A 15,781-nucleotide genomic window follows, 5' to 3' on the forward strand; every position below is an offset into this window, starting at 1 on the left:
ATAATATGCATGTTTTATTTACATATTGGACAATGCAGCGCTCTGTTCAGTGAATGATGTTCTTCTGCCACTTGGTGGTGCCTGCCAGTTGCAGAATCCGCTTCTTGGTGGCACTGTACCACCAAATGCTTAGTAAGGGACGCAGCGGCACAGAATTCCCAATGAAAGGCTTTGCTTCCAAGGGCTTGGCTTAATAGTGTAAAGAACCCCCGTAGAGGGGACTGTGTTATCCACTCACAAGCAGCAATTGACTCCGCGGACGTTTTAAGTTACTGTGGGCAAAGGGTCTGAAGAATACACATTCTTACAACAAGAGCCAAAATTTTAGCAGAGAACGCAATAGCAATTTTCCTCGCGAAGATGTTCTGTAAAATTCTGTGTTATAGTCAAGCCCTGCATCCCTAGCTCTGGTTTCTGATACTAATCGCCGCAAAAGCAGTGTCTGAAGGACTTTGTCTTTAGTTTAAATGGAGCTTGTTTTCACATGCCTAATTAGTTTCTGATCTCCGGTCGAGCCTTGGTATGGAAAATCCCAGGTTCTCACTCTGTACTGTGGGGTTGGTGCGGCTGAGTCTGCGCTAAGCTTGAAGGTCTGTTGCAGTCTCGGATGAAAAGCAGCTCCGTTTCTTTGTTTTTGCGATATCTTTGGCAGCTCCATCTTCTGGGCATTCCTTTACCTTCAACAACTCACTTGCTTCATCTAAAAGCCGATTTTTCTGATGCCTCCAACGTCTGGTCAAATTGATCTGTGTTAATGGAGTCTTCGCTGGTGAGAGATGCCATTGAGTGGAAAGCTGAGATCTGTGGCCGCTTATTTGCCTGGGGCAAGAGACACCAAGATTCAGATATCTTTAAGGGTGGGCAGAGGAGGGGAAAGCTCGTCTTGGGAGGGGGCCCGATCCCTGAGATAAAGGAAAAGGTTCCACACTGAGGAAGAAAGAGAGGTGGCTTTGAGGCTCAGAGGTGCTGTGGGGTCACATCTCTCTAAGGCGAAGTTAAAAGGCAGCCGGGTGGGAGGAGGTTGGAGGTCACAGTACTTAAAGGGATTGCTCTGGCATGGTTTGTTTCCTGGTGGCGTCTGCGGAGGGTAGAGAGTACCCTTTTCAAAGCTTGTTAGAGCCTCTTTTAAGTGATTTAGGTAAGGTACGCTAATTGCTTGTTAGATGCCTTCAGACAATGCTCTCAGTCAAGATGCTGGAAGGGGATACAAGGAAATTTAAGAAAGGGGGAGGATATGCGAGCTCTTGAAAGAAGGGGAGAAGGAGGGAGTGGGAAAGAAGAAAGAGGAGGGAGAGAGAAACCAGGGAATATACATGCATGGTGCGGATGGAAAAAAAGAAATCCTAAATAACTGAACAATCACACACACACACACACACACACACGAGAGAGAGAGAGAGAGAGAGAGAGAGAGAGAGAGAGAGAGAGAGAGAGAGAGAGAGAGAGAGAGAAACTCTGCTGCAAGAAACCCTGTGACTGCAGTAGTGACTAGAGTCGCGGGAGACAGACACTCCTCTCCATCCTCGTCCCAGATAGCTCTGGGCCCTACAAGCTAACATGCCATTAAGCTATAGAGTGTTTCTAACTGCCTGGAAGGCAACAGAAGGAAAGCGGTAGCGTTCTGCTGTTTCCCGAGTTCTGGGGCGAAAGAGAACCGAGAGGAGCAAGCTAGTGACTGGAGCCCAGTTAGACACCCTTGCCTCTCCCAGGTCACTGGTGATCCGGCAGCCGCGGAGTAAAGTGCCCAGGGGCTACTGCCCATGCAGCTTAAGCGGATCCTCTCCTCCAAGGCGCCACTTGGCTGTGGATTCGCCCTGTAACTCATCCTCAGCATAGATGCAGGGAAACCTCTTGCTGCTCCTCACGGCCACCTGTCCCAACCAAAACTGACCTTCCAAGCACATTTGGCTGCGCCTTTTAGACAGCCACACAAATAGGTTCCAGGCTTTACCAGATCGCGCAGGGGAAAGGGACCCAAACCTCAGCTGCCCTAGCGGGTCTGAACTGCAGAGAGCCTGGAAAGGGAAAGGGAGGGGCGAGGAGACCAGGGAGAGCCAGGGAGACTGACTGGCTGCACCCGCCTGGAGAGCACCGTCGGGTTTGCAGCTCCTCAGGGAGCCGCTGCTGCTGCTTGAAGCCTTACAGAGCTTTCTAGCCTTCACAGGGCCACCTCTCACCCGCTTTTCTCGGCCACCGCCTAGAGAAGCATCCTTATGCTTCTTATGCTACCACGACATGCCTAGCCTGGATCCCTTTTCTGGCCCACCGGCGCCAGCGGGACACCCTCTGCTCCCTGCCCGCTTCCCCCTCGGTGCCCTGCGGCTGCTGATTCTCCACCTCCTCCGCCCCCACCATCTCCAGCTGGAAGACAAGGCCACCCAGCCGCAGCGGGTGCTGGCAGCCTGGGTCACGCACAGAAGAGAGGTGCAAGCTCGGACCCCACGCAGGGTAGGGGGCGTCCTGGAGCAGAGCAGAGAGGCAAGTGGAATGAAAGAGCGTGGGAGTAGCCGCCCTGAAGCCTGAGCTTCTCCCAGGAGCCACCACCCCCCTCCTCCGCCCCAGCCCGACTAGGGCAAGAGCCTAGAGAGCTAGCCCATCTGTGGCATTGGTGGCCGCCTCCTCCTTGCACCTCCTCGCCGACCCCTCCCTCCCGGGACCTGCATCCCGCTCCGCCAATCAGAGTCCGACTGCCGCTTCCCACGTGACCCCGGGCGGGCTAAGGACCTGCTGCTTCCCAAACGCCAGAGGGATGCGGGCGGCAGAGCGCGAGAGGCGGCGGCTGGGTTGCGGGGCGCTGTGACTGTCCCTCCACCCAGTCTAGTCGCGCGCCTCTCTCCTGCCGGCTGGCTGCCTCCTCTCTGCCTCCTGGTTTCTGTCTCCTGTTCCTCCTTTGCCCCAACCCTGTTCCTTATGGCAGCAGCTCCCCGCATCTGGGGCGAAGCTTCTCAGCGGACTATCCTCTCGCTCCCGGGGCTGAACCGGGTTACTGGATGTTGCTGAAACTCCTGAGATCATGCGCTCCTTTGGCCGCAGCCCCAGAGCCGGCTGTCCCTGCCGCCGCCTCCTCCTCTGCTGCCGTGGTCCGCGGGATGCTCAGTAGCCCGCTGCGTGGCCCCCGCGATCCCGTGTTCTTCAGAAGCCGTTGGTTGCTGCAGAGTTGCGCGAAGTAGTCATGGTGCCGTGGGAGTCCCCGCGGCAGTGCAGCAGCTGGACACTTTGCGAGGGTTTCTGCTGGCTGCTGCTGCTGCCGGTGACGCTGCTTATCATAGCCCGCCCGGTGAAACTCGCTGCTTTCCCTACCTCCTTAAGTGACTGCCAAACGCCCACCGGCTGGAACTGCTCCGGTAAGTCCAGACCCTCAGCCCTCCACCCCTTCACCCCTCAGAAGCGCGGAACCTGTACAGACCTGCCAGCCCACCCTCGTGCGTCTGCCCAGCCCCTCGCCTTCCACTGCCTGGAAGCCAGGACTTCCCACCTCCATCCTGAGAAACATTGGGAACTGCTTCAGTCAGGGCTGGGCGTGCTGGGATAGGAACAAAGTGGAGGTGTGGGGGAACCTTGGATGTCTGCCCTCAAATTGGAGCTGAGAGGATTTAGAGACATACTAGGGAGGGAGTTTTCTGGATTCTCGAATCTAGGGAAACACCTAACAGAGACTATTTCCTGTCGTTTCAAAAATAAAAGTCTAGCCTAGCTGTGCGAGAAATAACTTTATGAGAAAGAACAATCGAGAAAGCAATAAATCAACTCATGACTGCAGGGGGAACCGTTAATTCCTGCATGGGAAAATAAATGCTTCTGAATGCAGGGCTTTCCTACTTAGCACTGGGCACTGGGTCACAGATATTTCTGAAGGAGGCAAGTTTCCAAGAACTGACTCTCTCTCTCTCTCTCTCTCTCTCTCTCTCTCTCTCTCTCTCTCTCTCTCTCTCTCTCTCTCTTTCTCTCTCTCTCATATTTCTCTGCCTCCCTGTTCCCTCCCTCCCCTCTCTCCCTCTTCCTCTTTCCTCCTCTAGCTATAGCCCCCCCCCCCCCCCCCCCCCCGGTCTATAGCTCTTTAACTCTCTCTTGCTCTCTCTGGTGCGCCCTCTCTATCTCTCCCTCCCTCTTTCCTGTCACCCTCCCTCCTTTCTCTCTTTCTTTGGCTGCAAACGCCATTGATTTTGAAAGAGGTTGATTTTGTAGCCAAAGGATGTCCACCCAGGCTTTCTCAGCTCCTATGTAGAGCACAGAAGTTGAGAAAAGAAGCGATCACAGATTCTCCCCCAGCCAGGATGGGATGCCCCAAGCCTGGGTGCTTCTGAAAACATAGTGCCCCTACCCCAGTGGGTTCCAACCCCTTCACTTCTGCACTGGGCTTCCTGGAGTGACAGGCAGTCCTTTTGCTCATTCATCCCCTGTCAGAATACTCAAGCCTCACAGGCTGCACCCTACTGAAGCACTAATTGAAAACGGCCCAAAGATTGAAGCTATTGCAATCTTCCTGGCTTGTTCTACGTTTCCTTGGGAGAGCCTCTAGCCTACCTTGAAGAACTGCGGTATGATAGCTTTGGCATTTTAAACTTCATAAACATGCCTGGGCATTTGTCCTCATGGTTTGATGCTGTCTCGTTTTAGCAAGTGTGTTTATAGCCTTTTATTTTCTGTCAATAAAATCCTGGTACAATAGAATGAGGTGAAGTTTTGTAGAAATATAGGTGAAAGGAAGGGTCTGTAACTGTCGAGAGGGTGTGATTATTAAGTGTAACTTATAGCTGGAGGCATGCACAGTCCTAAGGAATGGCTACGACAAACCCCAAGAGGCAATTAATATATGCCAATCCAGTTCGGGCTTTCTTAAGACAAGTTGAAATTTACAGTTCCATGATATCTGGGTCAGTAGATTGACTGTTCTGCTTTGGGTAATTTCTAAATGTGGCATTTTATGAAACTCAACATGGATCTAGCTTATTCTTGGCACCTGCATTCCTGTAGGCTATTTTTTTTTTGTAGAGAATAAGTTCCACCTGGGAACAAAACATCCTTAAATTTGATTGTAGCTAATGTTGAATAGGACCAGTTTGCTTCATTCTTACCTGGTATTAGTACAGGAAAGAAATAACTTGAGTGTGACATTGGCAATGAAGAAATGCATTCTGAGCTATATATCTCAAAAGTGGGTGCACTAACTAAAAAGAATGACCTGCACTTCTAGCAAGGTTGTTGAGAACTTGGCAGCCCCTTCCCACCCCTGTTAACTGAAAGGTGATCAATCTTCCTTTGAGCCTGAGAGACCTTCATAGAAAACATCAAGCCTGTTTATCTTTATTATTGAGGTTTTGCTTCCTCTTTGTCTGGAAAAAAAATATCAACTAAGAGTCATTTTAGACCTTATAGCAAAGAATAATTAAAGATAAAGAAATACTAGAAATAGCATCCACATACCATCACCAGAGTTTCCGTAAAATGTTGAGTTTGGGTCTCTGATAATAGTCTATTAGTGAGGGGGGATGAGGAAGCTGAGAAGCAAGTATCAAACTTCCATTCAAAGTCAGCATTAATCCAAGCTAAAATTCAGAAGATGATATTGAAAGGGAATGTACTAGGAAACTGGTATAGAAGTATAAAATATTATTGATCCCTTCTCTAGATTTTGGGATTGTTAGTAGAAAGCAACCTTGTGGAACATCGGTGGCTGCTGAAGTTAAATTTTAAGAAAATTCTGTTAGTGCCACAAAATAGCATTCTCTTAAAAGAATTCATAGCATCTTCAAATGACTGGAGCATTCTCTTTGAACTTGAGGTTATGATGACAGAGAAAATGATCTCTTCCTGTGCGACACCAACACCTGTAAATTTGACGGGGAATGTTTAAGGATTGGAGACACTGTGACTTGCGTCTGTCAGTTCAAGGTAAGACATCTGCTATCTGCACCTTCGATCCCTTACAAAGACTGCAAGGCAGAGAGTTGCTTCTGCAACCCATCACTTGGCATTTTATAACTATGCAGATTCAAAGGGAGGCTGGCATCACGCAAAGGTACTGCCAAGGGAGCAAGCTGGTGTCAAGAAGACATGCCTTTTAGAGACTGGTGTGTGCCATAGTTAGAAACGGCACTGGAGTCAGGCAGCTTTGGATTCTACTTTTGAGATGTGGAACACATGCTTTTATAGGTCAATTGACTGAGGGTACTTGTCAAAGGTCAGTGGATATAAAGTGTGAGTTTGTGCTTTTGTTCTTCTTCTCCTGAGTTGTCATCTCTCTCTCTCTCTCTCTCTCTCTCTCTCTCTCTCTCTCTCTCTCTCTCTCTCTCCCTCTCTCTCTCTCTCTCTCAACTCTATCGTTCTTTGTTTTAGTGGTCTTCCATTTTATTATCCTGTCAATATGAGACAATTTTAAGTTGACTTCTATTAAGGTCACTCCAAAACTGCGGTGCCAATTTGGAAATGATGAACCTTGTTAATATACGTTAAGGGTTTTCAGAATAGCACATTAGATGACAACGGAGTCTCCTAGGAACCCAAATGAGCACTTAGAGCCTCAAATTGAGTCCTAAGCAGAAGAAAGGTGCATTTTCCCATGCGTCATGGAAGTTTGCAACAGTTGGAAAGATAAGCATATTTTTTACAAAGGGAAGTATCATCAAAACTAGTTCCCAAAATTGAATTTATTTGATACTACCATTGTTGTTATTAAGTTATTGAATTGATTTAAAAGCACACACTAATATCCAATATATACTGAGTCAGTATATATTATATATATTATACTATGCTATATTACTATACGGTATATAATATACTATACATATTATATCTAATATATACTACACTCGAGATTAAGAATGCTTCCAAAATTCTATGAAAAAAAGAAAGTTACAGAACAAATAAAAAACATAAGGCATATCTACATACGTGATTTAACATACAACACTGAGGAATGATTTAATATTAAATATTGGGAATTTGTCTTGGTGAAGATAAGACAATTCACATTTAAATAGGACTCAAGTTACTTCTAGGTAAGATTAAAGTTCCTTGGGTATTATTTTCTCCTTTACGAGAAACAGAGTGAGCCAATTGGTAGTTTACAATTCTTGAAGATATTGCCCTCACATCATAAATATGTCTGTGACGATCACACGCACGAGGCATCAACTTTCAAAGTCTCTACTACAGCCAGTGGCAAATCACGTTCTCCTGATGAGCTCCGTGAGGGTGGTGGAGCGTGATCAGTTTAGGAATTATAAGCCAAGTGGGAAAAAGCAAGTCGGATAAATGACTAGAGGCCCGTGGAATTTTACAGATTTTTGAAAATTGTGTGATCCCCATGACTTTCTCTTACTTTTGTAACCTAGGGTGGATGCAGAAAGTAAGTTTGTCAGTATCACAGAATGGTTCATGAAGACCATTCCTCAAATGGGAGCTTGTCTTTCTGATCCTTCACCTAGAATAAGCGAAACTGGTAGACTTCTAACTGGGCAAATGCAGGAGATTGAAATATGTCATTTTCTTATTAAAGGAACCGTGTTTGATTTTTAGCTGTCACGGGGGGGGGGGGTTGTCAACCAAGTGATTTATGCTTTTCATACATCGGTCAGCCAATATATATTAACTTAAGTAATTATGGAGTAGCTTTCAAATAATAAATGAAAATATATGCTCCAAGTTTATATTTTTTAATTTACTTACTGGATTATATTGCTATTAATATGTGTTTTACAATAGTCAGTCTTTCAAGAGAAAAAAAAGATCTCTCTAGTAGTAAATTTATACTTTATGTGTTATCAGAAATATTGAACATCTAAATCATAGTGATGTCTAAATAAAATTGTACAAATCACATGAAAATGAGAAACTACGCTGAGCTGGGAGGCCTTTTGTTTCCTCTCAGTCTTTAGGGATTGTTGTTGTTGCTTTGTGAACTTGTTTGTTTTTCTTTTATGTCTTCCCACTTTTATCTGGCGAAAAGGATGAGATCTGAAAATCTCTTCAAGATAGTATCCTAAACTTTTGTTTCTTGTGCAGTTTCATATATAAGCATGAGTTATTCTATTTAAAATGGGATGTGCCATTAGTCTTTCTGGATGTGAGATAAATTTCAATCATAAATATGCATACTGTGCATAACTTTTAATGTCTTGCATTATGTGTTATTACTCAACACTAGAATGAACATATATGACCCTGATTTCCCTTAGATGCCTTAACAGACATTAATTCCCACCCTTCAAAACTCACTCAATGATTACAACTAAACTCGGTAATTTTGGTTAACTGGCTCACTTTTCATTTTTGTCTTTCCTCTATCATTTCTTTCTTCCCTTCTCCCCTCTTTCTTCTACAGTGCTGGTGATTTAACCCAGGGCCTCACATGTGAGAGGGAAGTGCTCTACCAATGACATACATTCCTTTACATCATTTATGAGATATGGAAAGTTATTTTTGTTAATATAAATATTTTACCATTAAGTCATTTTCCTAGAGTATGAAACCAACTGATATATTTATAAAGCACCCCAATTCTATTTTTTTAATATTATTACGCATGCAAAGAAGAATTCCAATAACACAACAGTGCCAGTTTATTATAGACGATAATTAATAACCAAAGCAATGTAAGTTGAACATCTATAATCCATAAAACCAAAATTCTAAAATACTCTCAAATCCATCATTATATTTAAAATGTTTTGAATTTTGTTAAAGCATTTTAGATTTGTTTTTTTTTTTAATATGGATGCTCAAAGGGCAAAGTCTACGCTGACATCTGACAAACGGCGAAATTTCAAATGTTATCCTCCTAAACATTTTGGATAAGGGGTATTAAATCTCTACCAGTAATTCTTAGATAATGAAATAAAAAATTAAAATGCCGTGCAATCCTGTGCATCTTACCTTCCTATCACAGTACCAAAAGATACACTAGTCAATCTGGTAAATCAATTGTGAAGAAAAGACTGAGAGGCAGTAAGCAGATGAGTGGATGGATGGATGAAAGGAAGGAAGATCAAAAGACAGATGAAAGGTAGGAGGGGAGGAAGAGAGAAAGACACAGTTGTTCTTAGTTCTGGCCACAGAGTGATCAATGACAATTTTATGAGTTTAAATTATAAGGTAGCTTTATATTTTCTCAAGAATATTCCAATTTGGGTGTTAAATATTTGCTCTTAATAAACCAGGTCTTATATCTAAAATGTCCAATTACTGGGGTTGCTTTAAGTTTTGCCCAGAAGTTAGACACTGAAAACGAAAGTTTATCTTATTCATAGATCTGTAGTTTTGATGAGGTTATTAGAAGCAGCTTATCTGCACTCTCTGTTCTCACTGATAAGGAGTGGTCATTCAAGGCATGCTCAGTTCAGGGCTCTAATTCATGCCTGACCACCAATTGCAGAGCACGGCTGATCTCTGCCCCTGACTCTCTGCATGGGCTACTTTGGGCTTTGACATAGCATGGTGGGTAAGTTTCAAGGGCAAGCATCCAGAGATAGAGGAGGAGCAAAGTAAAACCCATGTTCTTCAGTGACTTGACATGGAGAATGACAGCCACACCCACCACAGTCAAAGACCTACCCATTTTAAAAACCATAAACAGTATACATGCAGGGAGATGTAGTCCCAGAGAAGTAAAAGTTACTGGTGGAATGGTCAACACATATGGATTTTTAAACATTTTCTCCTCCAAAAGAGTATTATATTATCTTAAGCTATTCTTCCTCAGTCTTTGACAACTGGGAATATAACAGAATTCACTTAACATCTGTTGAGAACCATCTCCATGCCAGACGCTGTGGAAGGTGCTGGCAATAGACGCAACTTAAGTCACATTTAGCTTCTAGAGGCTGAAATCTCAGCCTGAAAATCCATATTAACCAAACAAGCATCAAATCACGTGAAAACTTGTATGGTCTTTTTATTCCCTGGTAGCAAAGATGAATTCCATAGATCTCAGAGATTCAAGCTGTTGGCTCCATTAATGTAGTGTGTGGCTGTCTTAAGCAATATGAAAACTAGGGAACAAAGTCATCCTACTGAAAACATGTATTTGGAAAATAAATTTGAGATTTTTAAAGACATAAAGAAAAACAGAATCACTTATACGTCTTAGAAGTTTATGTAACACACACATTTATAGATTTAACCATAATCTGAGTTCTATTTTTCTTTTTACTTCACCAAACAACCATGCAGACTTTTAGTAAGTTACTAGACATCAAGTTTCCCTTATTCAGACCGTAAACAATACCAGGACTACCTTCATCAACCATTTTTCATGAATCTGGCGTATTTCAGTGCAGAAGTTAGCCTATTCTCACCTAGAGCTGTGGAGGGTATATCTTTGTTTTCTAATTCTACAAACAGTACTTCACCATGAGAGATAGTTGATGACTCTGCTAGCAAAAAGTGTGACATGAATGCCAAATAATTTCCATGTAATAGGTGTTACTTATAACAAATTCTATGTTTTTAAAGCATAAATTTCTTAGTTCTCCACATGTCCCCATTCACCGGTTCAGATGAAGAAACTAAACTATGGATGTACAAGGTTTTAGCCATGAAGTAACATAACCAATCCCTACAGAAAGATGGAGAGAAAGAGAAGACAAGCCAAGACTAGGCATCCACACTTGAGTTTTGGTGCCTGAGAGCATCCATTTCCTTTCATGCAAGTCATGGTACCAAGGGCCAAAAGCATCATGGTGATAATCTACAGTTAAGCTCTTCGCAGCTCCACACAAATCCCCCTTTTGGCTTCTGCATGGAACTTGGCAGCTCCGCTTTAAACACTGCTCACATTTGGCTTAGTGCATCCCACAGAAGTGACATACTAGCTCTCTATCAGCTTATTCTCTATTTTAAGATGCGTATCAGCATTGTGTCATCGCCCGTGACAAAGATAATAAGAGCTTCCCATCCTCCATTCAGTCCAGTGGCCTGGTAGTTGACTCACCTTCTGAAGCATGTGAGAAGACAGAAGAAGAAAAAAAAAATCAGAGTTAGATAGAAGAAATTGTGAATTCAAATAATCTGCACACCCAACATTGCTAATGAAAAGATGACCAGGGGCAAGAATGCCAGACCCAAGCATAAGAAATTTATAAACCAGCCATCCACATAAATTTTGACTCTTGTGTGTTTAAGGAAGAGGAAGCTAGCCTCTTGTCCCTATTGTTGCCATCTCTTTCCTTGACCTTCTTCTCTCCTCCAAGTTCTCAGACAGCACGGTAGCTTAAAGACCTGCCAAAGTCCACCTATATTCTGCTGTCCCAGGTCCTGAACACTGCACATTTACCCAGTAATTGGCCATATTTGTCTTCTGGCCATAAATATGAAATTAGCACCAGCCTTAACTTTTCTTTTACTGTTTAATTGTTATTATCGGAAAATTGAAATCTCACTGTAATTTGGCTATTGTCTTTGCCTTGAGTAACACTGGAGATACACTTACAGTAGTCAGAAATCAAATGTAATTTAATCTATCTATCTATCTGTCTGTCTGTGTATGTGTTTTCATGTGTGTGTGTGTGTGTGTGTGTGTGTGTGTGTGTGTGTACAGAAAGCTTATGAAGACATACAGTCCACAGGTTTCACAAATCAGAAGTGAACTCCTTATTGAGTTGAATAGTAATGACAGATTACCAAAAATCATAATCAAATCAATTTCATATGTAGCTATGTAAACATACTCAACTTATGAACCAACAGTATAACTGTGGAATGGAATTACTCAGTGCATATAAGGCATCCAGAATGCCTAGTTATTAACTATGGAAATAAATTTAAAGATTTCTAAAATATCTAGGAAATCATGCTATTAGCAATCATGACTATCATAAATGCCTTAAGATTTGGATTTGCTCTTTGGAAAAATACCAATTAGCAAAATTTAATATTTAATTTATTCAGTGGTGTATAAAAGGCATAGCATGTGCCTTTCATTCAAAAAACACTGATTTACATCACAGGTAATTTGTCTGTGTGGAAGACTGGGAAACGCTCAGAAACTAATGTGTTTATTGTGCAAGAATACAGACCTGAGTTCAATCCACACTTTTGATGTAAGAATCTGGGTGTGGCAGTGCACAACCATGGCCACATCATGGGGAGAATGATCCCGGGATCAGCTTAGCTGAGTCTGGGGGTTCAAATTCAGGGGGAGACCCTTACTCACAAGATATTTGATGTCAACCTCTGGCTCCCCACACAGGCATGCGCATATACTTGAACTCACAGGCACATACACAAAATGAGTGCATAAATAAATAAACTTGTCAGGATGATAAAACTTTTGCTATGTAAAGGTAAGAAAGGATTAAATAGATTATTGTGAATAAAAGGATACAAGTGCTGTATGAAATTATGGAATCAAATATGCCTCAAGTTGTTGTCAAATTAATTCTCATCTCATACTTGTTTTATTCTTTTCCTTTGGCATAAGTCCTTGAGTTCAAATTTACATGCGATCAACTTTTAAGCATATAAACATGCATATTAAAATTTCCTTGAAACCTGGATAGGTTGTTGATTTATTTTTGTGGGTACTGTATAGTTATAGCACATCCAAAGTTCAAACATTTTAATGAAAAGTAGACAACAGAGAAGCAGTTCCACGTGGATCTGCACGCATGGTATTCCTTCCCGTGTTTCTGGCATAGGCAAGCTTTGATGAATAATCATCTTGATCATTTCATTTGTTATAATTAAACAATGAAGTGCATCAGTAGTAGCAATCAGCAGATAATCACATCCTGGTGTAATTAGCAGGTATAGGACACAGCCAAGTATCTCTAATGTCTTAAAGTGTGATTATAATATGACGGTTGTACCCAGTAGGTTGCCTAATTTCCATTGTAGAAATATGTAGTTTTTATAATGAGCTTATTTTTAAAAAATGAGCATTTCTCTTTCTGAAACAAACACGAAGGGTGATCATTTGGGATTTTCAACAAATTGGATATGCAGTTCACTACTTGTGAAAGTTTTCCTTTTATATTCCGAAGTCTTGCTTCTATCCTTCGTCTTTATCAATATTCAAAGTTTTAATGATAAGCAGTAATTAACAGATCAATATCTTATCTGAATATTTCTTAATGTATCAAGATTAAAATTAAATAGAAAAAATAATAACCAAGGAGTAACTAAGGATTTTATTTTGTTATTTTAGTTTTGAAATTTCAGCCAAATAGTTCTGCTCCCAATACAGATAGCAGTCAGCTTTGATTTTAATAGCTTGACCTGGCTGAGCTGTTTGTTTTCACCATAGCAAGTCAGCAAGGATACCTATCAGGAAAAATTAAATAATCGGGGCGTGCCTGTTGTTACATCTTTTGTGGGCTACTGGCTCAGTCACTTTCTTGGAATCACCTAATCAATTTGAATACTTTGCAGTGCCTCTGCCTAAATCAAATGACAAATTGGACAACATGGCATGACCCTTTGTGTATCTCTCGGTGATGCCCTTACAAAGCAAACCCTTGTAGGATGTGACAGGGATCACCAGCAACCAAAAGGAGTGGTTTGTTTTGGAAGTGGTTATATGTATTGGGGCTGTCTGAGGGATGCAGAATCCAATAACTACCATAGTGTTTTCTTTTATCTTTGTTCCTCAGTGCAACAGTGACTACGTGCCTGTGTGTGGCTCCAATGGAGAGAGCTACCAGAATGAGTGCTACCTGAGACAGGCTGCCTGCAAGCAGCAGAGCGAGATACTTGTGGTCTCAGAAGGATCCTGTGCCACAGGTATGCGCCAAGTGTCCCTGAAAACCACATGGATTGTGGGTCCAATCCCTTCTTGTTTCCTCTTAGCTCCTAACATCAACCTCACTATATACTGACTGTGGCTTCCATTTGTTCTTCTGTTTTTTTAAAGCCTTGCTTTCTTTTTTTAAAAAATTAAATACATCTGTATAAAAATAGGAAATGTATTGTATGACAACTGGTATCTTTAAATACATATATATTGGTTACCAATGTACAGACAGTTGAATCAAATAGAATGCCGCCTTGAGATCCTACATATCAAGTTTATAGAAAAAGTGTTTGTTTGTTCAATTGATGGTCTCTTTGAGAAGGGGGGTTATCTCCTAGAGTGCATCTGTGCAGATTTGAATTCTGAAGTTAGCAAGTTTTTTTTTGTTTGTTTGTTTTTTTTTTGTGGAGGCACTCATGTTAGATTTTAACTTTAAAATGTACTGGATACTGTTTAGCAGATCATACTCAGGAATGCATTGCCAGTGTGAATAATTTACACTAACATCTGTCTTTCTGACACAGTTAAACTCAGATTCTTCGGAGCTCCTTAGTTATGTTGCTCTAAGAATGCTGGAAAAAAGGAAGAAAGGAAGGGAGAGAGGGAGGGAGGGAGGGAGGGAGGGAGGGAGGGAGGGAGGGAGGAAGGAAGGAAGGATATCAGTCCATGAGCTTCTTAGCTTTTCAAGGTTATGTGTTTTAGTTTAATTGTTTTCCTTTTGTTCTCCTGCTTCTTTTTCTTTTTCCATCTCTCTCTCTTCTCTCCTCCCTCCTCTCCCCTCCCTCCCTCCCTCCCTCTCCCTCTCTCTCTCTCTTTCTTGTTTTGTGCCATGGTTGCTATAGGCCAGGAATTTACAGGCAGAGAAATAAAGCAACAACAAGAACACACAAAACAAAAAAGTAATTAGGCAGAACTTGCTGAGGAAAGCAGAGAGCTCTAAAGCGGAGCGGAGCCCAGTGCAGGTCAGGCTCTAGACACCGCAAGCGCCTCCCAACTCAACAGGAGCACACCATAATAGCTACACTTACCCGCAGAAACTTTTGGGAGAGTCACAGTTTCCGAGAAAGACCTTTGCAGGTTCAGGATAAATAGTGATGCGATAGAAAAACTTCTTTCAAGAACTAGGATTAGGGAATCTTTGCTATAGAAGTCCCTCGGGGATAACAGGTCTTTGTCATGGTGTTCCAGGAGAAGCATGTGTTAGTGTGTTGGGGTAGGGTATAATACGAGCAAGGGCTGTCTACTTATTATTAAGGGTGGATGGTAGTTAGAGATGCCCTGCTGACTCCCACGGCCTCCACCATGAAAAAGGACAGTCAATCACGGATGTTTCTCTGCTACAGAGATACGGTCATTCGATTTTGTGTTGGTTGCTAAGGGGTCTCTTCTCCTCAGCGATTCTTTGCCTCAGAATATGAGTGACCTATCTGGATGGCGAGCCAGTTTGGCCTCTGCTCACTACAGGTTTGGCAGAGCAGGTCATTGCCTCTTGGCCTGGAGTGAAAAGGGTGTAAAGGTGACCAGCAAGTGTCCCAGTCAAGAGGGCAGGAGTCCCTGCGGAAGAGGACCAGAAGGCTAGCCTTGGGCCTACGAAGAACACTCAGAAACAAACTATGAAAATAAAGTACTCAGCCACACCAAAAGACAAAGCAATAAAGAAAAACGATTTTGGAACTAATGGGACAGAAATAAATAGAATCACTGGACCTCGGGAAGGCTGTAGCTAACACTGGACTGGCGAAGAGTAGGAAAAGCTTTGTCTGTGATCGAGGAGGGCAGCTGACCAACTTGGGCATCACCGGGTGAAGGCCCGTAGGTAGGCGGAGTTACACGAGATAGAGCAGGAGCTACGGTTATGAAATAACAGCTGGTCCTAAAACCGGCATCCTTTCTCCCGCCCTCGAAGTTCCTCTCAGTGCACAGCCACCCTCTTGATTCATTCAAGTCTATTCCTGCTCGTCCCCAGTGTGCTGCTTTTACTATGAAAATAAATACTTAGCCAAGTAGAAAATTTAATCACAATCGAAGGAGCTGTCCTTACCTCATTTG

The 15,781-nt window shown here is 42.8% G+C and overlaps 1 protein-coding gene across 3 annotated transcripts in view; it reads left to right on the forward strand.

Annotated features, from left to right (window-relative positions):
* Positions 1–552: 552 nt before the first annotated feature.
* LOC142839747 (tomoregulin-2) overlaps positions 553–15,781 on the forward strand; it is a 264,451-nt gene continuing 249,222 nt past the window's right edge. The window contains exons 1-4 of one of the 3 annotated variants that reach the window (XM_075956027.1): positions 584–769; positions 2,362–3,344; positions 5,783–5,892; positions 13,593–13,722. In XM_075956027.1, coding sequence (XP_075812142.1) covers positions 3,173–3,344; positions 5,783–5,892; positions 13,593–13,722 — 412 coding nt within the window. In that variant the 5' untranslated portion in view covers positions 584–769; positions 2,362–3,172. Of the gene's footprint in view, positions 3,345–5,782; positions 5,893–13,592; positions 13,723–15,781 lie in introns of all 3 variants that reach the window. The other 2 variants (XM_075956029.1, XM_075956028.1) reach the window with 2 other exon arrangements.

Source organism: Microtus pennsylvanicus, chromosome 22, assembly GCF_037038515.1.
Source record: "Microtus pennsylvanicus isolate mMicPen1 chromosome 22, mMicPen1.hap1, whole genome shotgun sequence".
NCBI lineage: Eukaryota > Metazoa > Chordata > Mammalia > Rodentia > Cricetidae > Microtus > Microtus pennsylvanicus.